At 37.5% G+C, this 26,099-nt stretch overlaps 1 protein-coding gene across 1 annotated transcript in view; it reads left to right on the top strand.

The window, feature by feature from the left end:
• The window catches only part of UVSSA (UV stimulated scaffold protein A), a 45,660-nt gene that overhangs the window by 5,916 nt on the left and 13,645 nt on the right, over nt 1-26,099 (top strand). Inside the window, exons 5-9 of the mRNA XM_033060701.2 lie at nt 906-1,015; nt 1,623-1,751; nt 14,589-14,706; nt 22,942-23,119; nt 24,017-24,166. Of these exons, the coding sequence (XP_032916592.1) occupies nt 906-1,015; nt 1,623-1,751; nt 14,589-14,706; nt 22,942-23,119; nt 24,017-24,166 (685 nt within the window). The remainder of the gene's footprint in view (nt 1-905; nt 1,016-1,622; nt 1,752-14,588; nt 14,707-22,941; nt 23,120-24,016; nt 24,167-26,099) is intronic.

Here is a 26,099-nt window from a genome sequence, read left to right as displayed (position 1 = left end):
TTCTGGTTCCTCTGGTAATTGTTCTTAGTTGTTTTGGGTACGTGATTAGCAGATTTCATTAATTACCTAAGACTGAACTTTCATAGTAGTCATTGCATGCCCATTATAGCACTTCATAGTAGCTATAATGAGTATCTTGTGTTTAAAAAAAAATCTGTTTATCAAATACAATTTTCTTTCTCTTTTCTACTCACCTCTTTCTCTCTGTAGCTGGGGAATAAGCTGCTAGTTTAAATATCTTACAGTTAAGTGTTTCTGAAACTTTTTCCATGCAAGGAAGTAAGCAGTTTTACTAGCAAGTGATTGCACCTTTTTTTTTTTTGCTAGTGTGAATTACTTGTAGTAAAATCAGGATGGTTTGTGTTTTGGAAGTCTCTTACAATTGCTGTCCTAAGGGAATTCCATGTACAGACAGTAAGGGTGATATCTCCTTCTCAGTTTGCTGACAGCAATGGGTGAAAAGTACTTGGATAATGGCATATTTGGCTTCTTTGCCAATCAAGTCCCTGTTACTACCAGGGTAGGGATTATTTTGTATTAAATATGAAGAAATTGATACAATAAGGCCCAGTTCATTTGAACTTGGGACAAGATGTAATGTTAATAGTAAGACTGAACTTGTCTGTGGTTTATTTGATGATTCCTTAGTGATACTGACTTAACCAATCTTTGTGGCATACTGGACTGAACACTTTTCATGTGTTCCTCGGATTTTTTGAATGTGTGGATAGTAATACTGAATTATTAATTACTGATAGTAATTAATACTGAACAGAGAAGCATTCTGATGTTTATAACTTTCCCTGAAGTGATCAAATGTCTTAGAAAGAGTAATTTGCCTTCTTTAGCTCCTGCAGTGATGATACCATAATGTCATGCACTAACTCTTTCCCCATTTTGAGCAGATATAAAAGTGCAAGAGAATGAAGATAATACTGCTATCATAAACAGTGTCATGGACGCTCACAAACTTCTCAGAAATAAGTTCTGGCCTTCTGTGCAGTCCTGGATTCAGGTGAGAAAAAGACATGATTATTTTTTCTTCATTTTTAAATAAAAAGATAGTGAAACAAGGACTAGGATACAGTAAAGCTTGAGGGAGAGTGACCCAAAAGGAAGTGAAGGTTGAATAAACAGGAACAATTGGAGAAGATTTCCATTCCAGTAAGGGTGGACTAAAGGAGACTGCAGGAACTGTGTAGCTTGTTTGATAGCTCTGAGCCTTGGGTGTGGTACCTACAGGCAATTCTATATATTTTTTTTTTTTTAAGATAAGTAAAACATGGCTTCTTTGCAAAGTCTTAAAGTAAAACACAGCTCATTTTTGTAAGACATCTCTCTATCAGATTAGCAGTGTATCATGGAGCCTCCTGTGGGGAATTTGGCCCACTGAAGGGCACTCTCAGAAGGTGTTTGTAATAGCTGTTCATTCTTTGGCTTCACTAGTTGCAATTAGTTTTTATAGTCTAGATAGAAAAAGAATTGGCATCACTAGTTGTCACTTGTTAAACAAAGGAATTTATGACATTGTTGTTTCATTAATTATGAGGGAAAACTGGATTTTTTTTTTTTTAGCTCCAATTTCTAGGAGAGAATAAGAATGTTGTTTTCTTGGTTTGCAGCTACTTACCAGAGCAGGGATCAATGATGACAGGCTAAGATGTGCCATTGAACTCAAGAATAAATTGGAGACTGCTATGAAGAAATACAAGGAAATGAACATTTCCTTTAAAGCAAGAAAAAGAAAAGTGGTGAGTTTCTTAACATTCTGTTTAACCAGAAAGGGCCATTAGTAAAGCTGAGCTTGTATACAGAAAAAAGCTCTTTCTCTTAAGCCCTAACCTGGGAAATTTTTCAACACAAGTTTTATTGTAAAGTACACTAATTCAGCTGACTGTGGCTTCTCTCAAGGAGCAGTAAACACCTCTATAATATTCCAAGGGCCTGGTTATTACACCAGAATCATTTAAAGCATCCCTGTTGTTTAGGATAGAGAAGTGGGTAAGTGCAGATTTTGCTTACTCTTAGTTGCTTTGTGCATAGCACTGCTAAGTCCTCAGTTTCTTTTGTGCCTGTTTCTCAGCAGACACTGTACTGCTCATGTTCTTTCACAACTTGCTAAACTCTGAGAGTCTCAGTTCAGGGAAGTAGTTTCTCTGCTTTGTAGCATTTACTCTGTACTAAGCATGTAATGTGATTGAGGTTATCATAAGAAAATTTAGAGCATCAAACTATTTCACAGAGATTAATTACCTATGAGAGTTCTTGTGAAATAGGTAGACTTTGTGAATAAACAGAGGCTGAAAGATCAAATACATTATTCAGATCCAAAGAGATGGTTTTGGCCTGTTTGCATAGACAAAAAGCAGAGCTGCATGTACTAATTTCTGTTGGCTGTGATGAAATGAATTAACTGCATAACTTGACATGAAAATAAGTGCTTTGGGTCAGAGTCCAGACTAGGATCTGGTTTGGATTTACTGGATTGTAAGAATTTGATCTGGACATAACACCTTGAGCTAAATTGTGTAACCTCATTTAGCCATGACTGAGTGTTGTAGACTTTGCCTTCATTGTACAAATGAAGCTAAATCAAGATTAATCTGGTTCATCATCTTAACACCTCCTGATGTGCCACACCAGTCAAAAATGCCAACTCTGAATGAAAAGTACTGAAAGACTGTCTTGTCAGAGGCTTTTGTCTCCAGTGAAATATGTGTGCTACCTTTATGCAACCAGCTATGAAAGAATCCAGACATCTGCTGTCATTCCTGCCATTTGCTTGACAGGACTTCATTTGCTGCACCTCTGCATGGAATATTGGTTGCTATATTTCTTGTAAGATATAAAAGACATTCAAGCCTTGATTTTCGTGTGTATGTGTTTAGAGTGGTATTGTTACCACTTATGAAAGTGGCTAATGCTATCTGTATGTTTATATAGCATGTTTAGAGCTAATACCTATATTAATTTGAAAGCTAATAAATTTGCTAATAGGGTAAAAAATAGGAAGTGCATAGTGCTCACAATACTTTCAAAATGGAACAATGCAGACTGAGTTATCTTAAGCATTGAAAACAATATATAAATATTCCTAGGGTTTCTCTCCAGTGGAAAATAACCAAATTTAGTGTTAGTGCTTAGTTATTTGAAATTTATAACCTGAACATAGAGAGCTTTGTACAGCAGAAGGAAACTGCATAAATTATATTTTATTCGTGTGTCAGATGACTTTATTGAAACGTAAAAACATGGCAAATTGGGAGTCTGGAACAAAATAAACAGAATCTCTTAGACCATGGTTTTTAAATCCCCATCTGTCAAATATTTCCATATCAGCATGTGAAACACTGCACACATCTCTTTAATTGAGCATTGCTGCCTGTGTTAGGTATTGTGGCTTTGTCTGGGTGTCCTCATGTCCTTGGAGCTGCAGCTCTTGCCATGCCAAAGTTTTGCTTTCTGTATCTCTAAAGCCAAGAGAAGTAGTAGTGACAGGCTGTCTGTCCTTCAGAGCCCTGGCTCCCAGCCCCCCTGTCCTGCCAAAGCTTTCCAGATGTGACTACATGGGACCAGTGAGTGCTGCTCATGTGGGGAGATCAGCACACCTGGAAATGAAGGGGAGTGTTCAGTAAGCAGAGAGGGAGAGTGTGAATCAAGTGGCTGAGTGCAGAGGGTGCCATGTAAATTGGCTTGGAGGTGGTCTGTGCCATCTCTGTGTTTGGATAGGATGGCACTTCTGGTGATGCCCTCTGAGGTAGCTGTGTCCTTAACTGGAGAATGTAAAGGTGAGCTGTTTGTGTACTTGCTCATTTCAACTGTCATTATGATCCTGCACCACAGAAAGCCATTCTTTTGGGGAGAGAGTGGTTTTATTTAATTAGCAAATATAAAACAGGATGATAGGGACTTGACAACTTGTCTGGCACTTGGGCTTGCCCATTCTCCTGGGACTTTTTGCATTTTCTTCGTGCTCAAGTTCCGTGCTTCTGTGGTCCCTAATTTCCCCTCTTTTCATCTTTCTATTCTGTGCTTTGTTTCTGCCACTTTAAAGAGGGAAGGTCCTGGGGTGCCTTACAACTGCCATGTGTCATTGCTACTCTTTTTTAGCTGATCAGTTATAATAATTGTATGTATCTGGAGTAATTCTTGATGCTGCAGTTTAGTGTGAATACACCAGCAGTGTAGCTTGATGTAAATTACACTGAGAGCAAGAAATTGGTGGTTACCTGGGCTGATCCCACTGAAGAAATATTTGCTTTATTCACAAGGTGTGTGTTTTGGTAATCCTTATTATTACATTCATGCTTTCCATTGTTTCTCATTTCATTTTCTATATCACAGAGCACAAGCCTCCAAGGCAGGAGCCTTTGGCAGTCAGAGCCTCTTATATAATTAGCACAAGTTATTTTCTCTGAAGTTCTTTTTTAACTTTACTGAAAAATGGAAAAGTCAAACTGCTTTGCAAACCACAGAAGAACTTTCTGGAGGTTTAGGGACCTTCCCTTATACAAGGTCACTTGAAGGAAAGCACAGAACTTGATTCAGTGAGACACTGACTTAAAATTGTTTATAGTGACATGAGCTATAACCACTTCTTTCTTTTCTCCTCCATGAGAGTGAAAAACACAAACAATCAGAGAGTCTTAATTACAAGGAGGGCCATCATTTCTATGTGACACTTACACCCTGCCAGCACAAGCAGCCTGTGTTTTGTGCTTGCCTCTCAGGAGCTGTGGGAGGAGAGAGAAAAGAAAACCAAAGGTAATCCTTTGACTGTCTAGAAACAAATCCCTTGCAGCAGATTTTATAGTTATTAATGCATCCTAGTTGCCCAATTCACACATTCTGCATTCCCACTGCTGTACTCCCAGCAGATCAGAAGTCAAGGCATTTCTTATAAGCTGTTACTTTTTCAAATGGGTGGACAAAAAAAATGTAGACTGCCTGTATTGGTCAAAGGCAAATGAGCTTACACAGGTTGTATTTGCTGTAGTTAAATCCTTGTTTGGAGTGTCACTCATGTTTCTGACAGGAAATGCATTCTGATGGTATAAAGATTTTGAGGTTTTGCAATTCATTTTTCTGTGAATCTGGGTTTTGGCTGAATCCAGGTTAAGAGGGTGGGAACTGTGCAAAGGCTTTTATTTCACAGTACCAGGATGCTCTGACATGTCCCTTTCTTCTCTGAGTGCCTGCTTGGGATAATCCCAGTGCCCAGTAGAGGGAGTGCAAACTGCACGCTCTGCATTTTTCTCTGTGCCACCTTGGTCCAGAGCCAGCCATCTGCTCAGTCTTGTTCTCAGGTGTTTCCAGACTTTTGATTCTTTTGCAGGAATAACTTAGGAACAAATTGTTCTTAAAATATATATTTTTGCTGGTTAGAAATAGATTTGTTTCTCAATGTCTTCTATCTTTTCTTATAATACTGGATTTTAATTTTTTTCTTGTTTCATATCTGGTTTGCTGCTGATTTGCTGCTCTTGCAGTTTTAGAGAGGATGAGTATGTACGGTATTTTAAATCATGCACACTACCTTTCACTTGAATCATTTCCATAAAGAACTACCCATTAGGATAACACTTGAGATCCTGACATTGTTAATAGAAATGTAGCTCATTAGCTGGATTTTGTACACTCAAAGTATGCTTATGTCTTATGTAATTACCTTGAGAGGTTGTGGAAGGTTTAGTATTCAGGCTGGCTGAAATTTGGGCAGGAGGAAAGGTGATGTGGGAAACATCCCATTCAGGTGTCTGTCAGCAGAGGGATCATCTAACAGACCTGTAACACTTCGAATTTTAAATTTCAAATTGCCTTAAGAACCAGAGGTATATAGTTTTTCATTAACTGTATTCATTACTTTTTGTTTCACCTTCCTTATCTTCTGTCAAATCTAAGCATGCGCTTGGATCTTGATTTATTCGTGTACTTAATTTTATCCATATGAAACATCTGGTTGGACTCAATAATGCCATTAATAATTAGATTTGGAGGAGCCTGTCCTTGTGTTGTCCAGAACCTGATATTCAAATCTCACATAATACAAGTCAGATTTTTTCAGAAAGAGTGATGTCAGAAAATTGTTACAAATTTACAATTTAAATGTTTGCTGCTAATTATTTAGTCCTAAAATACATTAAAAGGTTAAAATTTTAATATGTTATAAATTAAGCAAAGAGTTCTACCAATTACTTGGTTACAAGACATGCTGATTTTTTTTTTCCCATGTCTTCAACTACAGTTTGGCATTTTAACAATTCTAATGAGTTACTTCTACCTAATCATTTTGTAGCTTTATAACCAGCTCTTTTCAAGTCTGTCTTTTTGTTAAGTTAGTGCCTGTTTTTAGAGGGAAAAATAGCTGCACTTGAATTTTAGATTTCTTTTTCTGCTTCTGTAGTCATAGAGAATCCAGTCCCACTGACAGCTCTCTGTAACAGCTTCCTGTACTCCCATCCTTACGGTTTTTTCCTCTTCTTCATTTTGAAGAAATTGTTTCTGGGGGTTACAGAATTGTCTTCAGTGATCCCTCACAGTGCCTGAAACCACACTTGCTAAAACATGCTCAGACCATGCAGCAAGAGACACTTTTGTAGAGAAGTCTTTTCCCCAGGTGCTGCATTTTAGCAAAAACCTCAACTCTTAAAAAGTTCCCTTTGAAAGCTGGAAGCATTTCATGTTAAGATTTGAATGGTAACTTGATGTTGGTTGTGAGCATGTTTTCTATGGAGAAATATCAGAATATTGGTTAAATATGTCAGCATTACGCCTAAAGATGTTCTTTACCAGATTTTATACATTGATAACATATAATGTGGTCAGAATAAATAATAAAATTTTATAATATTTATGTGGTCAAATTGGTAGCCCAGGAAACATTTAAATTTTTTTTTTGTTTTTTTGTCTGGATAATATTTATCAAAAAATCCAGGTCAACCTATAACTGTAAAAGTAAATACAGAGTATTAAATAGGTGATACAGATACTTAATGCTCTCTCTTCCCTCCTCCCTGTTTTAATTGGTGTTATTTTTATTGTCATGTTTGTCATGTTATTATTTCTGTTAAACATCTCTTTTGTAATCACTTTTCAGCTAGAAGAGCTTTTTATTTATTTTAAGTTTTATTAGGATGTAGGACTGATATAAAAACAAAACACTGTAAAATTAGCCCTCCCTTGTTAAAGTGTCTGATCAGCTGGGTGATGGGTCTGGTTGGCTTTGTTTCTTCCCTAGAGCTGAGTGTTGCTGTGGTGTGTTTTATGCTTTGCCCTGGCCATGCAGCCTGCCACTGCTATGGAGTTATTAAAAATATCTTGTTATGCAGATCTAGCCATGAATTCTTAGGGTTGTCACTGTGACGACCTCTGATCCCCGTCTGATTCGCAGGTCGCGCGGTGCAATTTGGAGCTCTTCTAATAGAGTGTAAAATAAAGTAGGATGTCTCCATCAGCAAGTTAACCCTTATGTTAAGTATTTAAGTTTTTCAGGCCGAAGGGTCATCTCCCTTGATTCATCTATGAATACTGAGCAGTGCATACTCTGTAAGTAGGAGGTATAAATTTGCTTCCTGCTTTTTATCCATCCTACCTTGCAAGGGGAAATAGTATACTGAAATGCATTTTTTTTAAGGTTCGTAGGGGTACATTGCTAAATGTGTATTTATAAAAATAGAAAAGGAAGCAAATTTTTAGGCTTGAAACATATATTAATGCATTTAAATTTAGCTGATGAGCAATATGAAAGTAAATACATTCACATCTAAAGTATCTTTGTACCTGAAATCCACAATCTAATCCAAGTAAGGTTATGTGTATCTTGCATAGAATATTTTTACCTGCCTGTAATAAATTAGGTTAATTTAGTTGAGATGTGTATTTACCCGTTACTGTTAGACTTGGAAACCTTCACTAGTTTAACTAAAACTGCTACATCTCCTCTGAATGAGTTACTTATTTTATGAAAGATGTGGGTTATGCAAGAGAATTTGGCTTTTTTGATGTACCTAAGGATTAAGATGACTTATGTAACCACATATGGTTGATTTTGTTGGATGGTAGGAGCTCAAGTAGTGAGGTATGAAAACACATCTTGAGTGATTATTGCTAAAGAAATACTAAAGTTGCTTGCAATATCTTCCTGAGGTAATAATTTTGTCCAATATACCAGTTTTGTAGACTGCTTTTTTTGCTGTTCTCTGAAACTGTGAGGGCACGTGCTGGTCCACTGGGTCTATTGGACATCCTAGATTTTTCTGAAAGGATTCCTGAGGATGCAGAATAATTTGAACTGGTTTTTAAGCTGGCCCCTCCAGGACTGTGAAAATCCTCACAGACTCTTGCTTTAGGGGAAAACTGCTTCATCAGGTAGTTATTATATTGCTAAAGCAATTTGGAGCAAGGTATGCTCATTCTCCTGTGTGCTTTGGCTAAGTGTTGGGCTGGAACCCTTTAACTCCTGGAATTTGGAAATAATATGAGAAGTACATTCCTAAATAAAAGTCAGCCTGGCCAAGATGCTTGTGTGCTGTTGAGCAACTACACAGAGAATGAATGGTGATACTTTTACGGGTGAACATAAAATGTGCTTTGCCTGGACCACATATCTAATTTGCAGTCATCGGGGTTTGGATTTATGTTCATATCACAAAGTGAAGGGGAGGGAGGGTGTGTGGGAGGTTCTTATAAATACAGCTCTGTTAGTAGTTTGTGTTTTCCTTGTGTTGCACATGAGAACTCAAGCAGGGTTCTAAAATCTGTCCAAATGCCAGCATTTATTTCCATGTCACCCTGTGTTGGATGATATAAAAGAATGGAAAAGGAGGAATGTGTCTTTAATATACACTGCTTTACTATTCAGTTTCTATTACTGGCACTGAAGATTTTTACCCCAGTCACTCTTTTCTTACATAGAATATCCCCAGATTTCATTTAACATGACTGAAGTATGTTTTGTGTTGTGGTTGAATAAAAAATGCATGTGCTTAAGGTTGCCCCTCTAACTAGGTTCTACAGCAATAAATATTCTGGTTCCCTAACCAAAACCTTCTAGAAAAATATTTAGTTGGCTTTGAGTAGATGCACATGAGATATTGGCATGGTGGAATAATTTGCAAGATCTTTCAGTGAGGGTATTAGCATATAAATAGCAGATGCAATGACGACCATCACAGCTGAGTACATTTAATTTTTAGTTTATAAGATAGAATGGGTTTTTAAATGCATAGCCATCAAGCCTGCTGAAAGACAAATGAAGTTTAGAGTTCACTTGTCTGAGGATGCCTTACATCATTTTTTTTTTTTTTTTAGAAAAGGGAAACAGGCACACATAAAACTGAACAAAAGTGATTTCTTGGGTGAAAAGTAATTGAGATTGCAAACCAAGTTAATTAGACCATGCAAAATTTATTTAATGGTTCCAGCTGTAGTTTGCAAGTGGTGTTTTAGTGAGTAGATATGACTTCATGCGCTATCTTTTCTCTTCCTTCTTTTTCTAAAATAATTAGTAGTAGCTGTACATCTAGTCCTATAAACTGATTGCATTGTATATTTCAGTAATTTTATTGCTTGCTTTAATTATGATTGCAGAGACTCGGGTTTTTAAATCCTCTTAACAGAATGTAGCAGTCAATTTGTATAAATGTGAGAAAAGGATCAAGGGCTTTTCTTCCCATCTTTCCAAGTGTTGTGTGGTGGGTGGAGGCTTTTTTCACATTTATTACTGGTTGGGATGGATGAACAAGGGGCTCTGGTTGCACTGAGCTGCACTGACAGATGGAGGCTGTTGGAGCATTGACTGCAAAGTAAGAGAAACAATTGCATCTCTACTGGCATCCAGTGTTTTTTCCAAGTTTTTTTAATAATAAAGAGTAATAAGGAAACATCTGTTTTTTCAAGTTTTTCTAATGAGTTAGGGAGGAAGTGGTTTGCTTGCACTTGTCTGGTTGGAATAGTCAGCACTTTTTAAAATGTTTAGTGAAAAATCAGGAGAATTGTGAAGATGTTCTAAGTGATTACAGTGAAAATAGTGCATGTATGTTTTCTGTCTTTTTTAAAACCATATTCTCATGTGTAAATAGGTCCAGTTCAAGAATCTGAAAATTGCCTAGATAAATCCCTGTTCTTCTCACAGGAATATAGATATCTAGTCAGTGATCCTACCATATTAAAGAAACCAACAACCAACACACAGTTGTGCAAATGCGTCATTCTATGACTTAGATAAATAAATACAAAAATAAATATTGGCATTTTAGAGCCGATCAGCAAGCTAAAATTTCTCTTCCTGTGGAACTTGAAGAGCAGTGGTGGTGCCAGCAGCCTCTGGCTGGGGATCTGGTGTCCCTTCAGGTGGACCATTCTCTAGAGACAGAGAGGGGGTTGTTCACCCTCCATCTCTGATAGGACTGTGTTGGTGACTTTCCTCATATCACCTGATGATTAGAATGGATTTGAAACCAGGAGGTTTTTTTCTCACATTCTTTGGCAGGTGATTGAGAAACAAGCAGTTGTGTGACTACCTAGCTTTGACGTATTTAATCTTGTACACTACAAGAAAAGCTTTACATTGTGGTGTTTATCACTTGCTCTTATACTTCCCTTTTGAAATGGCACCCTAGAAATTTCATATTTCTTGTTTTTATCTTAGTCTCCTTTTTCGTGTTTCCAAGTACCCTAAGCCCTCATTCCTAAAAGGATTATAATTTACTAATTCTGCCACTTAAAACTATTGTCTTAAATATTTATTCTGATTTAATGGTGGAATGTTTATTTTTATTTTTTAATTGATTGAAAAAGTTTACCTGCAGTGGAAACACAGATAGGAGGGGATTGAGCTTTCCTACTGTGTCTGCAGAAGTTGCTTTTGGAGCTTTCTTCATGCTTGAAAAGAAGAACTTTGGAAAAAAAAAAGATACTTTTCTAACTAATAATGTTGCCCATGAGCTCTCCCACTTGCTCTAGCAAGGAAATGGAGCAACCAACATAAATGGGATGGTTCTGATAAAGTACCATTGGAATGAAGTAAATTGAGATATAACTACCTGCTATTACTGTGCAACTTCTTGAATTTCCAACAGTGACAACTTTAATATTTTAAAGTAAAAAGATAACTTATTTATCTTGTTAAGGATTTGATGAAGATAAAGACTTTGTCTGTTTGAAGGGAAAAGAGGGCTTAATTCCTGATAGTTAGCTAAGCAGTTAATTTTTTTTACAGGAAATCTAAATTTAATAGAAGACTCCAAGGAAATTCAAGGGTGTGAACAATACGCATAATATTTTATGAAAATGACCCCCATATTTAAAATCTGGCATTATATGTTATGCATTGTAGCACCAAGTCCACATCTACCTTTTAGAAAATTAAAACACATAAATTCTGTTTAGTGTTTGATATGTGCTGCACTAGCTGAAAGCCATAATGCCCCTAAAACCTTGGGTTGCTTTTCACCTTTCATAAATTCCTGGGTAGATTCTATACAAAAAATAATTTTCAGCTCCGTGGCTCATTGTTATTCAAACTTGATTGATTGTCGTCATTTACTCAGTGAGGAAGTTAAGTGCTCCTGTCATTTCTGAAGAGTATAATTGGGACGTTTCACAGGTCAGCGGTAGTGACAGGTTTCCCTTTTGATTAGTGTTAGACTGATAACAAAAATTACAGTTTCCTATGATTAATGTTTTCTATAGTACTTGAATGCACAGTTCATGGATTGTACCTAAACAAAGTGAATTTGCATCTGATTATGCCTTTTCTGTCAGGCTTTTCACGTGCTTTAAAGTTTTAGATCATGCAGGTAATACAGCAAAGTTGCTTCCAGTGCAGTTTTCAAGAGGAGGATTAGTGAAGTCCACTGAATTTTGGTATATTACCATACAGAGAGATATGTGCCTCGAGTGATATGGAGAAATTAGGTGAAATTTCAATTAAAGATAGTACTCTGCTTTCCCTCTCATCCTCTCTGATATGACGTGCAGGGAAGTACTGATATTATATCCCTGCTATTTTAGGTATAATCTGGCAACTTAAATGATCAGGCTGGACTGTTCTTTCCTCTTGCTAGTTTGACACTATTTTTCTGTTCTTTAAACCTGTTGCTGTTTATTTGTTTACAGACTGAGTAAAAACTAAGGAAATACTCTGAATTTACTTCACCTTTTTATGATGTGGAAGTTAGTCAGTTTGTACGTCACGGCACAAAGCTGTAGACTAAGATCACCTATGACAAGTTTTATCTTGATGGAATCTTTTTTAATAGCTAGGGAAGAAATGGAACCTGAATATGAGAATTATGATGATGTCCTGCTTGTAGGTGGAGAAATAATGGAGGTTATTTGCTGGAGGTTACTTCCAAATTTAAATTGTCCCTAATAGATGAAACAGGAATGACAACACCAGCAGAGTTTCAAAACAAAAATACAAACAAACTAACTTCTCTTCAGTCTCTAACCCTCTTCAGATGTGCAGATTTTTTTTATTTCTAAAGGCCATTAGGAATATCTTCTAAAAGTAGTAGTTTCAGACAGATGTTCTGCTTTCAGATCTAGTGGCACTGGGAGTTTGTGATCAGTGGTGGAACATTTGATCCTTTCTTTGGTTAGAACTCTGATTTGGTTTCTGCTGAGGAGATCAGGCTCAGTGTGCATTTGTCTTGGCTGGGCCAGGTATGGCCTAAATTGCTGCTTTCCTTTAGATCAGGAAAAATTATTGCAGTGGGAACCAAAAAGTAAACCAAGGGTGCAGGATCCCCCAGCAGAGCCTGAACGTTGGCAGCTTTCAGTGAAGGGATAATTGGGCTGAGACTGCACTGGGGTCCTCACCTGTGTTTGGCACCAGGGTGCTCTCAAGCATGATTACCCTGATATTTAAAAATGAACACTAATTAGGTGTTCTGTAGTAAGAATGCTATAGTAAATAAACTCTTGTCATTGGGACAGTAAATCTGTTTTTTCTTCTTTTTCACTGGAGCTGCAGCTTTCTTAGATGAAAGTCAAAGTTCACTTTTGAAACAAAGGGAAGAATCTTCTAACTTGTACCACCCATTCTTTATATGTTAATGTTTATCTGTGTATTATTATCAATTAACAGTCTTTGTTAGAAATTAATACAGTCCAGCTTACAATTAATTATGGCCAAAAAGAAATACTGATTTTTTAAAATCATTGTTTATTTTAATTTTTAAACTAAATTTAATAAAGCAAGGTAGCTGCTAGATATTTTGCTCCAGAGTATATGTATGATTTAAAGGAACTCAGCTGTGACACAAGATTAGAGTAGTGAATTAGATTGGGAAAATTCTGCTGCAGGCAAAACCTGCAGTATCTTCTGCTGCTTGTAACAATGAGTAGTTGGTGTGAATTTTTGCAGAAGCCAGGTGCATTAATAGAAGTAAAGAGCACAGTGAAAATAGTGAAAATTATGCTACTCCTTATCTATTGGGTTGGGTTGCTGAAATGAAGTGGAAGAAGTGATAGCCTGTGCTAAGGTTGGATTTAGTGGATACCTCTTACTATATTCTAGTAAAAGCACATGGCAAACATACAATGAAGTGCTAATTATGTTGTTGGGAATGAGGTGACTCTGAATTTGGGCAAAGAAAATAAAGCTTAAAGTCTTCTATCATTGATGCCTTTTTATGGTAGTTGGCATTTGCTTTTTTAAAGCTCTGATAGTACAGGCCATGTCTGGTGACACAGATTCTTTTGTCTTGCGTGCAATTTAGAAATAAAAGCAGTTTTCAGGTGTGGAACAAGCTTAGAAAAAGTATAGGTTTGATGGCACATAGACAGCAGTTGCTAGCTAAAATTGTATATAGGAAGCCACTTATGTGGATGAATTACACTGGTTAATTGGAACTTAATTTTTTTGTTTTTCACCAACTTGTAGATCCTCAATTTCAGACTGCAAGACAAACCAAGTGCACGTTTAAGAAAATCTGGTTTTGTTGGTGTTAATCAGAATAGTGTGTGCTGTCTGCTGGTATAAATAGTTAGGATGTACCAAATCAGTTAAGAAATGAATGTATCAAATTATTCTTAGTGCTGTTGTGAAGAAGCACACTGAGCCACTGTAGTGTACAGATCTAAATATTCTTATTTGGGTCACTATTAGCTTGCTCATTCATCAGCTTCCCCTCCTGTTTGCCTGCTCTGGTTTTGAGCATGTGATATCATTTAATATTCCACAGATTATTTGGATGCTTCTAAATGAGTAGAATCATCCAAATGAGTAGAGGTAAAACTGTAATTTGCTCATTAAGTCAAAATATTGATGTTATTTTAAGATTTTTTGGTCTTATTTTATAGCTTCACACTTTCTCAGACTTCACCAACTGCATGTGTTCTAATGGATAAAAGGGGCTTTAAAGAAGCCCTTAGGATAGAGTATGGCTTTAGAGATAAAATGTTAAGCAAAGGCCTAATCTTAGATAAAGATTAAATACATAATTAGGGAAATACTTTTGACATAGAGAAGTCTCAGTAGGGCTATCAGGATGTCAGAAAATATTTTCGGTGTGAAGGGAAATGAAAAACAATCTTCACATTAAAATAAAGAGAAAATAACCCCAACAAAAATATCTCTGCAGATGAAAGCCTCAGATGATGATGATGATGATGAGGATGAGGATGAAGATGAATTTGTGGAGGTCCCTGAGAAGGAAGGTTATGAGCCCCACATTCCAGACCACCTGCGAAAGGAGTATGGTGAGTTTGCCCAGCTGTGACAAGCTTTATCCCTGCATGTTACTGCTGCACTAAGGTAAATAAACAGCCATTCTGAAGTAATAAAGTGATCAGCAGTGTGGGTAATCTCTGCCTGCTCTGAGGAAGTCATTACATGGACACCAGAGCAGTGATTGGCTCTGGATAAACAAATACTTTTAGGAGCAAGAGCAACTGAGACAGGCAGCTTATTTCATTCCATCATCTTCCACAGGATTTCAGAGCCAGAGGCAGCACCCTGTGTGCTTGTAAGTGTGCAGAACACATTTGTGTGTTCTCTTTTCACTGGGAGTGAAGGGATTTCAAAGTCAAGTTGGCAATGAACCTGAATATTGCAAATACTGGTGGCAGTCTGGTGAGCTGGGATGAGGTGCTGTTCCATCACCTGCACTAGTAGCAGCAAAGCCACTTCTCCCATAGAATGGCCAACCTAGAGCTCTGCAGGGTGGCTCTTTTTGTTTAGGTACTGCTGTCAGAAGATGTTAAATGCAGCTCAGCCTTCAAGTGCTGAATTACAATCATGGAGCATATACCAGATGACAAACTATGATTTTGCATTCTTATTAGAAGTAGATAATTTTAAAATGAAGTTATACTTACTATGTGTTCTTGTGAAATTGAGAGTGGTGATACTGAGGAAAGTTCATCCTAATTGAACCTCAGTGCATTGCTCCTTGTCCTACATCTTGCTTAATAAGTTTGCAGCTTTACATCTGGGTATCTCAGTATATTTGAGGACTCCCAAGATTTCAGTACATTGTAGAGAACGGTAGCTGCCATCAAAAAGCTTTAAGTTAAAAACCTGTAAGAAGTGTCTTGCTCCTACCTTTGTCCATGAGTATTTGTGTAAGACTGGTGCTGTGCTTTTTCAGTCCTGTTGATGCTTATTTTTCTCATTTCTGCAGTTTACCTCATAAAAGTCAGGCTACAGCTACCATTTGGAACTCATTTTCCATATCTTTAGCAGCAGTCTAAGTAATCCTGACATGCAAAAGTTCTGTTTATACTTGCCAGCTTCCACTGGAAATGAAATGTATTCACATTTTTTAAAAATAAAGCGTCTTACCTCCCTTTTTATCACACTGACACAATACTTGGCTGCTATTTGAATTCTTATAGAGAAGGATAAAAGAAGGAGCCTGCTATCTACTCAAGGATATTTTAAAAATCTATATAAAATGGATTAAAAAGTTCTCAATTCGTATTTAAACTTGTGGTGATAGGAAAATACATTATAGTGTAGAAGTTAATCAATCAGAAAACAAAACCTCTCTCTCATTTTGTATATCTGTGGTTAAGTAGAAGCTAATGGTCACACTTGGCTGATCTTTATTTGATGTGTTTGTTTAAAATAACATTTTGAAAGAAATGAATTTTTCCTGATGCTTCTGAAGACATTCAGCTTTACTTAGTGCCATTTAAGCTATTATGTAGTTCCCAGTTTAGGAAATGGTCTAAAAATACCTCAGAATTCCTGAAAATCACAGCTTAGAAAATGAAAGTCTGCATGAGTGGAATGTTGTTACTGCAACATTAAACCTTCCATGTAGAATAAAATCCCAGTATCACATGGAAGGTGTGAATGGTTAAAAGCTTTTTTTCCCTTTTGTTGTTACTTTTCCTGAACAAGCCAGATTAACTTGATACAGTAAAACAGAAAACAAAGCTGTAAAACATGACTGTGGAAATGGATTGAAATGTAACATGTAAATTATTGATTTAAATGTCACTTTATTCCCTTTGCTTCTCTCACAAAAATGTGTCCTACCAACAAGGTAAATTTCCTGGCTCTCCTGAGAGCTGAAAAACTTGTTAAAAACAAAAATCCATTTAGAAAGACAAACTCTATGCATTAGTATGTAGACATATGCAGTTGTATTATCTGTGTGTTTATGTGGTTAATAACTACAATCTCAAAATCAATGACAATATTAAATACAGAATTTGAATTGAGCATGGGTGCAGTTTGGGTAGAACTGAACAAGTCAATTTGAATCTTGATGTATAAAATGAAATGTAAATTTGTTAAAAGAATTTAGGTGATTAGATAATTGAAGTGTGAAGATATAACCCATTAGAGGTGTCATGCCAAATTAGCATTACCAGAATTTTAATGACTTCCCATTTGTATAATCCTTATTTACACTTGCATCTGATGTCTGCAGCTGACAAGAGGCCAGACCTCCTGTGAGACCACAGGATCATTTAAAATACACTGTGGTGCTAAAGAGGAATATTCAGCTGAAGAAGAAACAAAACTGAAAATAATTTTCATACGGCTGCTCAGCTCTCACCACTGAGCACTGATGCTGCTGATACCACTAAGAGTGACCTGCCCTTGTATGGCTGGTATTGCTGAGCCCTGGAAAATGCAGCCATTATTCATTTAAAGGAAAACTTCAGAGAGAAATAAAATCTTGTTTCCACTGGAGATTTTCCACATTCCAGCCTGTGTTGGTTCCATTGGCATAAAGCCTTAGGGTGGAGGAGGTAAGGGATGGAACTGTGCAGCCCCTGACATTGTTCTTGCCCCATAGAACAGAATTTTTGGCTGATGGCAAAGGATGAGAGATTCCTCCCTTCCCTTGGTGGTCTTGGCCAGGCTTGCAGCTGAGCTCTGAACCACATGGGAAATTATCTGTTTTGAGGGATGTGCTTTTTCATGTAAAAATGGAACAATTCTCAGCTCTAGATCAAAGCACCCACTTTAGCTGGTAGAGTTGTCTGTGTCTCAGTGCAAGCATTACTTACCCATGCAATAATGCTTTGAGGACAGGGGAGCCCTATTGCTGTTTTACAAGAGGTGGCACAAGGAAACTGTCTGACTTGGGACTGTTAGCATAGAAGGAGTCTGCTGGTTATCAAGTTTCATCTTTATCCAAAATTATATTTGGAATGACTGTGCAGTCACAAACCATTATTTCTACTCTGCTTAATGAGATTATTTCTCTTGTATTTGAGCCTTAAGCTGAATGTTTTTAGGTTGCTGATAGCTACTTTACTGGTTCACACTACATCTTAAAGTCTGCTTGAGATTTCTTTCATATGGGAATCAAAGCTACAGTTCTAAAATCCCACAGGTTAGTTCTATCCATTTCTGAAATTCTTCCCTCTTTTCCTCACAATGTGATGTGCTTTTCTTGGGTTAGATGTCCCCAAACTGCCTTTCTCAGTCATACATTTCTGTGTGTCAAGGAGCTGCTGTTGAATCCTTGAACAGACACATATGTGCCAGCGGGGTGGAAATTAAAAATTATACCTAAGCATTTTCCTTCCTTACTGCAGTGATTTCTCAGTTTGTCTGGTTGCAGCTTTTCAGTCAGGTCTGATTTATCTGGTCTTCACACCTCAGGAACTTCTGAGGGAGTTTTCCCTGAGTGTGAAGGATGTGGAGATCAGTTTTATCTGGAGAAACAGCTGAGTGGAGACCACAGCAGAGACAAACCTGCAGACTCCAGAGTGTGTGAAGCACCATTGTCAGGGGCTGAATTTGAGATTTAGAATTACACTGTCTAAGCTAAACAAGGCTTTTACCTGACTTCTCCAATGGGAAAAAGCACACCATGTTTTACAGGGGCAATGTGAGACAAAATTACTTACTTACCTCTTTGAAATTTGGGTTCCTTTTTCCTAAATTTGGAAAATGCGAGTAACACACAGTTGTGTTTCTCTGCCTGACATGTCTAGTACCTAGAAATAGTTTTCTACTAGTGTTACTATGAATCCTTTAAAAAAATCAGATGTAGTTACATGATGTGATTGCCTGTGTTGATCATAAATGTATGGAAAACAGAATATTCAGCATTGAAGGTAAAACCCCAGACCAGAATTTCTGTAATCAAATGTGTGTGTGTTCTCCATTTCTCTTAGGATGTAAAACTCTGGAAGTATTTAATTATTAGTTTACAAATGAGATTGCCTGTTTTTCTTTGTGTGTTTTGATATACCTGTATGTGCAGAAACACAAGTCCTATGTGGAATCATCATTAAGATTGGAAAAAAACTCTAAAATCATCAAGTTCAACCTTTGACTGAGTACCATCATGCCCACTAAACCACAGAGTTGCCTCATCTACTCATTTTTTTAATGCTTCCAGAGATGGTGACTCCAGCACTTCCCCAGGGAGCCTCTTCCAATGTTTAACTGCTCTTTTCAGTGAAGAAATATCTCCTAATATCCAGCCTGAATTTCCTTTAGCACAGCTTGAACCTACAAAGACTTAGCTCCACTTAGGACAATAAATGAGTAAAACTGTTTGTAATGCAGTATTTGGAATGAAGATTAACTTTTCATATTCATGAAAAAACATGGTTATCCCTTCAAACAAAATACTTCGACATCCATGTAGAAGTATTTACTGTGTGTACTTCTGCTGATTCATGCTGATCATGGAAACTTTCCTCATTCTTAGGAGGAGTCTTTCTATGTAAATAAGGTTCCCAGAAAATCTCACAGGGTCTGAGATATACTTGACTTCTACTAAAGTTCTTGGAAATTAATACTCACTGCACAAGATGTTGGTACTTTCAAGGAGTTTGGCACAGCAGTATCCCTCAGAGGATCTGTGCAATGGCCAGGGGATGCAAAATCATAAAGAAACAGCTTAAAAGGCCAGGGTGTAAGGTATAGAAAGGGCTTGATATAAATGCTGTATATTGGAGTTTTTCTGGTTCTTAACTATGATTGTAAAGCAGTAATAAGTAGGGTTAATTAATGAGAAGAAATAGTAAAACAACATCTTCTGTAATTCTAGTTAGCCAAAGTGAGTGTTTATGTAATGTTAGTGAACTCTTCTCATTAACTACCATAGTTATCTTTTTTCTTTAATTTGAATTTCCAAAGGAGGATTCCAAGATTTCACATAAATGAGCATAGCTGCATTCAAAGGCACTGGGAAGCTTTGCAAAGTCCAAAGCTTACTGTGCTTCCTGAGTAAAATGCCAGCAGGCATTTTCTTTGTGAGCACAGTAGAGTAGGTGGGGAAATATTGTACCTGAACTGCTGGATTTTCCTGACAATCTGGGACAGTGTCTCTACTAATATAAATCACATACACTTGGCTTGACTAAGATTCAACAAATGGGGAGCAGAAATTTTTTTTTTTTTTTTTTTTCAGGAAAGACAAAGTCCATCGTACTTGTTTATATTCTGTCTCCGTTTTTTCAATTAAACTTCAGTGAATCTGAAGTAGCTTGATTTCGTCTAAATCCACACAGCTGAGGAAACCTGGGCTTGCTTTTTCTCTGAATTTTCACCAAGGGGCTTTTATCTCCCCTTAATCCCACCATTTCTGTCAGGACATAATCTCTTTCTCAAATTTACATTTTAATTACAAGGCCAGCTGAACTAGCTAAAATCAATAATGTCAGCATTCAGCAGCCTAACTTCAGCTGAAACACCAGCCTCTCTCTTTCCTCCTATAGATTTATCTTGTGAACATGGGCTACTTTTTTGCTGCAGGCAATAGGTGCCATTTGGTCAATTTAAACAAAAAGGAGGATTTAAACACTTTTATGATTCTCAAAGCTGTCATTGGCACAGTTTGAATCCAGGTACTGTACTTGTTAAATAAACCACACAGAACAGCAGAATTCTGAAGAGGAATTTTACTTTTAAAACTACTTAATCCCGCCTATGTTTTAAAACCAAAACAAAGCAACCCCACCCTGATACTGAACACCATTCAGAGGGCTGTCTGCCTGGTCACTCTTGTCTTTATCTTAGCTAAACCTACTTTCATACATCTATACTTGTTAAAAACTCCACAGTGGAGGTGATGTTACTGATGTCTTAGTGTGTCTACTTTTAGCTATTTTTCTGTTAATAGTTTAAAATAAGAAATCAATGAGAAAATATTCTGTTCTTGTAACTCTTAAGAATTCCTATATTGATCTTCCAGATGTGATTTTTATCTGTCTAAATGTCACATTGTGCATTTATCTCTCTTGCCTTTCCTGTCTGTTGCTGCCTGCTTGTCTCTGCTGTTCCCTTCCTCCTCAGCAAAACCAGTGTTGTGAACAAGCAATCATGCTTTCTGTAAACATCATAGGGAAAGAAATGGAAAAAAATAGGGGTTTTGGAGAACTTTTAATACTTAATGCATGTATTTTCTCTGAAGATGAGAGGTGTGGTGAGTGACACAAACCTGCTATCTTGTTTTTTTTTACTACTTGTAAAAAGTACACATATAAGAATGCTCAAAACATTTGCTTTAAACAATGCTTTTCAGAAAAAAGAAAAGAAAAAGAAAGCAGTTTAAATGCTAAATACAGTCTAAGCAATTCTGCATTACAGATAGTCTATGACATATTCTTCTCAGTTAACCTTGTTCATGCCAAAGACCCTGTTTGTAACTGTTTCTGTCATTAAAGAAAGTTTACTTCTCCAAATACTGATGATTCTAAAGTGTGGTTACAGCAGTGTTTTCAGTTAATTCTGTTTCACTTTGATAAAAGCACCTGAGAAAGGCATTTCCCCTTTCTAGTCTGTGACATGAACTGAGATGGAGCCCTGCCCTGCTCCCTCTCCAGAGACATAAATTCAAAAATTATGCATTATTATGTCACTGAAGTGCTGTTTAAAAGAACATTTTTGTGGTGGCAACATTCTCCCTCTTGAATAGCAAGTCCACAGCCTAATAAGTGTAATGAAATAATTTCTTTTGCTGTTTAACTTAGATATTTATCTGCTTAGATCCATCCTATTATATTTAATTATCATTTCCTTTATTCTTTGTCCTTCTGCTGATATTGAGACTGTTTTGCAGAGTAGAGAGTAGGCCTTTAATTTTTTGGGGGGGGGGATAATGTTCCTTAAAGGCTTGTTGACTTTGGAGAATGTAGAGTGTTTATAGCTTTTGTTAGTGTGTGGTGTGGGCAGGAGTGAGTGAGGGAGCAGCAGTGCCAGATGTGCTCAGCAGCAGCAGGATGGGCTCTGGATTTTGAATTAGGATTGCTGCTGTCTCTGGGGAGAGGCTGTCCAGCAATTAGGTTAAACAGGTGTCCTTGTCAGTGCCCTGAGCTTGGAGCTTTGGAAAACAGGTTTGGATGTTGTTCCCTGCACAAAGACAGCTCCTGATCTAGGAACTTGGAAAGTATTCCTGGGGTGGATCTCAAAGGTTGCCACCTCAGCATCTTGACCTGTGGCTGGTGCCATCCATGCAGCACCCCATGGGTTAAAGGGAATCAGTGATGCAAGCAAGTCAAAGTCAGGATGAATTGCTGGAAGACCTTACAAGGTGGTAAGATGGATCACAGCAAATTGTTCTAATTTTGTTAATGGAAAATACTTTATTCTCTGAAATGAAAATATTTTGTGTACCAAACCTACCTGCCACTATGAGTCTTGCAATTTCCTATCGGATGGCTGGTCACAGATACCACATTAGCTTTTCCTTTTCTACTTAATGTATTGTGATACATTTAATGACTAAAAAAGCAAGAATACTTCTGAATTCAGCTTCAGGGCTGGTTAGAACTGGGCAAAAGATTAAAAGATACAATTAAGTAATGACCAAAACATGTTAGATAAACTTTAGTGACTTTTCATAAGAAGGCTCAGATAATTTGCTGAAGATTTTAGGTTTATGAAATGATGAATTTTTTGTATTACATTTAGGGATCTTTTTTGAGGGATGAGACCTTGCATTTCAATAAATTATTTTATAAAAAGGCTTTCTGTGGGGACAGATCACATTGGTGTGAGGGATTATATCTTTCCAATTTAACTGTCATTGGCTGAAAAGTCCTTGTAGCTACTACTGGCTGGTGGAGTTGCTCCTCCAGCTCAGCAGGTGGAGGCAGGTGCTGTCTAACAGCACCTTACATGTCCTTACAGTGCATGCTGAGTCTCTAATCTGGCTCTGTAATGTAATTTATGTTACCCCACCACTGAGCTGCTGCTGCTGAACATCAGTGCCTGGTACTGCCTTGCACAGGGCTTGTTCCTCAGGTGTAGCTGAGGCATTTCCTGTCTCTTGGACAGACTCTCTGGGTGTACTTCCTTCTTCTGACAGCACTTAGATATTTTATATTTTCTCCTGGTAAAGTGTGTAGTTTAGTATCTGCAAAAGACAAATCTCCTTGAAATAATTCTGTTTTACTCTGAGTGGGATTAATGCCTAACACAAACTGAAAGCAGGAAGACATACTCAGCACCCTGAGCTGTTTGGGTGGGAGAAGTGAATCACTCCTAAACATCAAGTTGTTTTTTTGCAGGGCTTGAACCCCAGTCACCTCCAAAAGCCCTGGTGGCAAAGGCATCGACGGGAGCAACTCTGCCGAGCTCCCGCACTCAGCTCAGAGGGAATGAGGATGAACTCGACCCAACCTGTGCAGCTGCCACACTGAAACTTATTAGAGACAAACTACCAAAGTTACCATCTCCTCATGCCAGGTCATCATTGTTTTAATCCTTGTACAAACTGTTGCTCTTGTGTTTATTAATGGTGACAGCACACAGAAAAGCATTCATGAACCAGGCAAGCTGACAAGGCTGACTTGGTCTCATTTTGAAGTTACAATTTTTGCTTAAGGTATGGGATTTTGCTGGTGCTTGCACCAGGATTGTAAGGAATCTTTTACTGCTCAATTAATATAGATCTTACTTGGTGTAGATGGCCTTTATGAAAATACACTGTTCCCTTCTTTGCTAACAACACTCCCTACCCATTTATTTGGGTAAATTCTATTTGCAGCTAAACAGAGTGTCTCCTGATGCTCATGTAGTAAGAAGTTCCAACATCTCTTTGTTCCCAGTGACTTTGCTGTCAGTGCTGCCTGGGGATGTTATATTGCTTCCAAAGACATATTTTTTACCAATCCTGTTCAAAGTTTGGTGAAACTCGAGCCTTGCCTAGCATTTGGCTGTGATTTGAGGATAAGGCTGGAGTCATCTCTTTAGTGGCATGTTTGGAAAGACACTTCTGCATGGGCCAGGAAAGCCCCCTAAACCTAGCACTGGAATTAATCTGAGATTTCCAGTACCACATCTATGGCTCCTGCGGGAGTACAATGATCCACTGCTCCCCCCATCAGATCTCTGAGCTTCTGCCCCCACAGTGTGATCTGTGTCAGCCAGCACTAGCTGAACGTGCAGCAAGTTGCACAGAGGGTGTGGTGTTGTCATATGGTCTTCCTTTAAAAAGACAAAAAAGGATAACCTTGTAATATTAGTACTGGTAATTGTATTGTAATGTTAGTGTTGGTCAAAAAAATCTAATGAAAACAGACAAAAAAGAAAGTTGCTGTGGTCATTGGTGTATTGTACTGACTTCTCATCTGTTTTCTCCAGTGAATCTGCAACTTCTGAGTCAGCAAATGTGGACGATCCTGACAGTAAAAGAAGAAAACTAGAAGAAAGAGCTAAAGCTCCCCTCATGCCTTTTGGATTAGATCTTCACTACTGGGGAGAGGATCAGCCAAGTGCTGGGAAGATTCTCAAGTAATGCTCTTTTTCTTTTAAGACAAATTAAACAAATAAATAGATTTACTTGTACGGAGAGGTCATGCAGTGGGGTGACTGCTATTTCTTTTGATAATTACTTTTCTTCTTTATCTTGTGTTTTAGGACCCATAAACAAAGTCAGAAATTCTACCTTTAAATGTTATTTGTTTTGAGAAGATGGGATACTAATTAAATATCCTTTGATGCTTCAAAGCACTTTTTTTTCTGCTCTTTTTATGTTTGCAGCATGGCATCAGTTACTCCAATTTAAGCTGGTACCTCATTATGCAAAGGACTCTGCCAAGTGTGTGATAGACATTCCCTCAGACTGAAGGAGGGAATGTCTATCTCCCTCTTCCCTGGAGACTTTAAGATCTAAATAAGTAGCAGGCAAGGTAGGAGAAAGTTTGGAGAAGTGTTTTTCCTGACTTCACAGAGTGGTAACTGAGGAAACTGATATGCTTATTCAGTCACACAAGAGGAAGGTGGCAGTTACAGGATCTGAATTTGGATCTTTCACTTTCCATTGCTGTCTGGGAGGTTTTGTGTTTCACAAGCATTGCTGACTTAGGGAAAGCTTTAGCACTGCTGGGGAGAAGAGGTAGTAGGTACATATTAGAATTTATTGCTAGCAGTCAGTTTTTTAAACCCTTTTTAGTATTTTTAAATGAAAGTTGGGTTGCAAAGTCTTCCCTTTATGTATAAATTTCATTTAAGTCCATCAGAACTTTGGTATCAGTGTGTAGCATATCTGGCTTGAAAAAGGCAAAAATCATTGTCTGGCTGAGTTGCAAATTAAGCTGTTCTATTCTTAGCAGTATTATTTTAGCTTAGTTTGTTTTCTTACCAAAACAAACAACCCCCAGCCTGTAGTCACAGTGCTAAAACAGTGTTGGCAGAAAGGAACAAGAGGAAATCTTTGCCCCTGCACCTGATTTCATAAAATACTGAATATTTGTTAAATTAGCAAAAAATGATGCAGTTTGATGCATAAAAGTACTTTACCACAGCCACTCCAGGCTTTGGATTCCATCTTATGTGGTATGAGCTCTTCAAAGCCAATGAAAAGATTTTTCTGCAGAGCTTTAAGAAGTATTTGTCTGTGATAATGCCAAAAAGGTAGTAGGGCCTTATTTTACATTGCAAATGAGTTATTCAAGTCATAAGTGAAATCAGAAGCATATTTCACTGCCTGTCTGCCTTGTGCTGTACTGTTTTATTTTTATGCTTCCCAATAAAATAGAGGGCACACTTCTGAACCGTATAGTCTATAACTACAGATGTGCCAATCTAACTAAAGATAATTTAAGTAACTGTGCACACACAATACCATTGACCCCAGGCATAAAATAGACTTATTGAAAAATTAAGGTAGTTATCAGTCAACTCCTTTAGCATTTCTGTATGCACCCACACTGGCTCTGTATGATTCTTAGGGGAAAAAAGCAAACTGAAAAGTAGACAGCACATATGGAATGTGTATAGAACTTGAATTTTTAAAATCTGAAAGGGAAAAGTCTTTCCATTTCATTTAGCACTGCACTTACTTAATCACAGCATTTACAATAAATTAAGATTTTTGACAGTGAGAATGTAGGTACCAGGAAGATTTTCTAAATAAGTTTTGTTGGGTTTTTTTGTGGGGGGACAGGACAGAAGGTAGTGTATGCTGCACAGTGTTGAATTGTGTAGAGTCTGTATCTTAACAGACTTATTTTGGATAGCATGGACCTTCCAAACTGACCTACTCAGCTCACTCCTAGGAGCAGAGTAAAATAGCTGGTGCAGGACTGACTGTGACTAGGATGTTTGAATTAGCCCATTTTGCACTTGCTTCAGGATCTCCGTATGCATCTGGGATTAGAATTTATATTAATTCAATGTTTTTATAAGCTTCCTGTCAGATTAGAAATGAAAATTATATAAATTC

This window comes from Catharus ustulatus, chromosome 5 (assembly GCF_009819885.2).
Source record: "Catharus ustulatus isolate bCatUst1 chromosome 5, bCatUst1.pri.v2, whole genome shotgun sequence".
Taxonomy (NCBI): Eukaryota; Metazoa; Chordata; class Aves; order Passeriformes; family Turdidae; genus Catharus; species Catharus ustulatus.
Note: the sequence above shows the minus strand (reverse complement) of the source record. Positions and strands in the feature narration are given on the sequence as shown.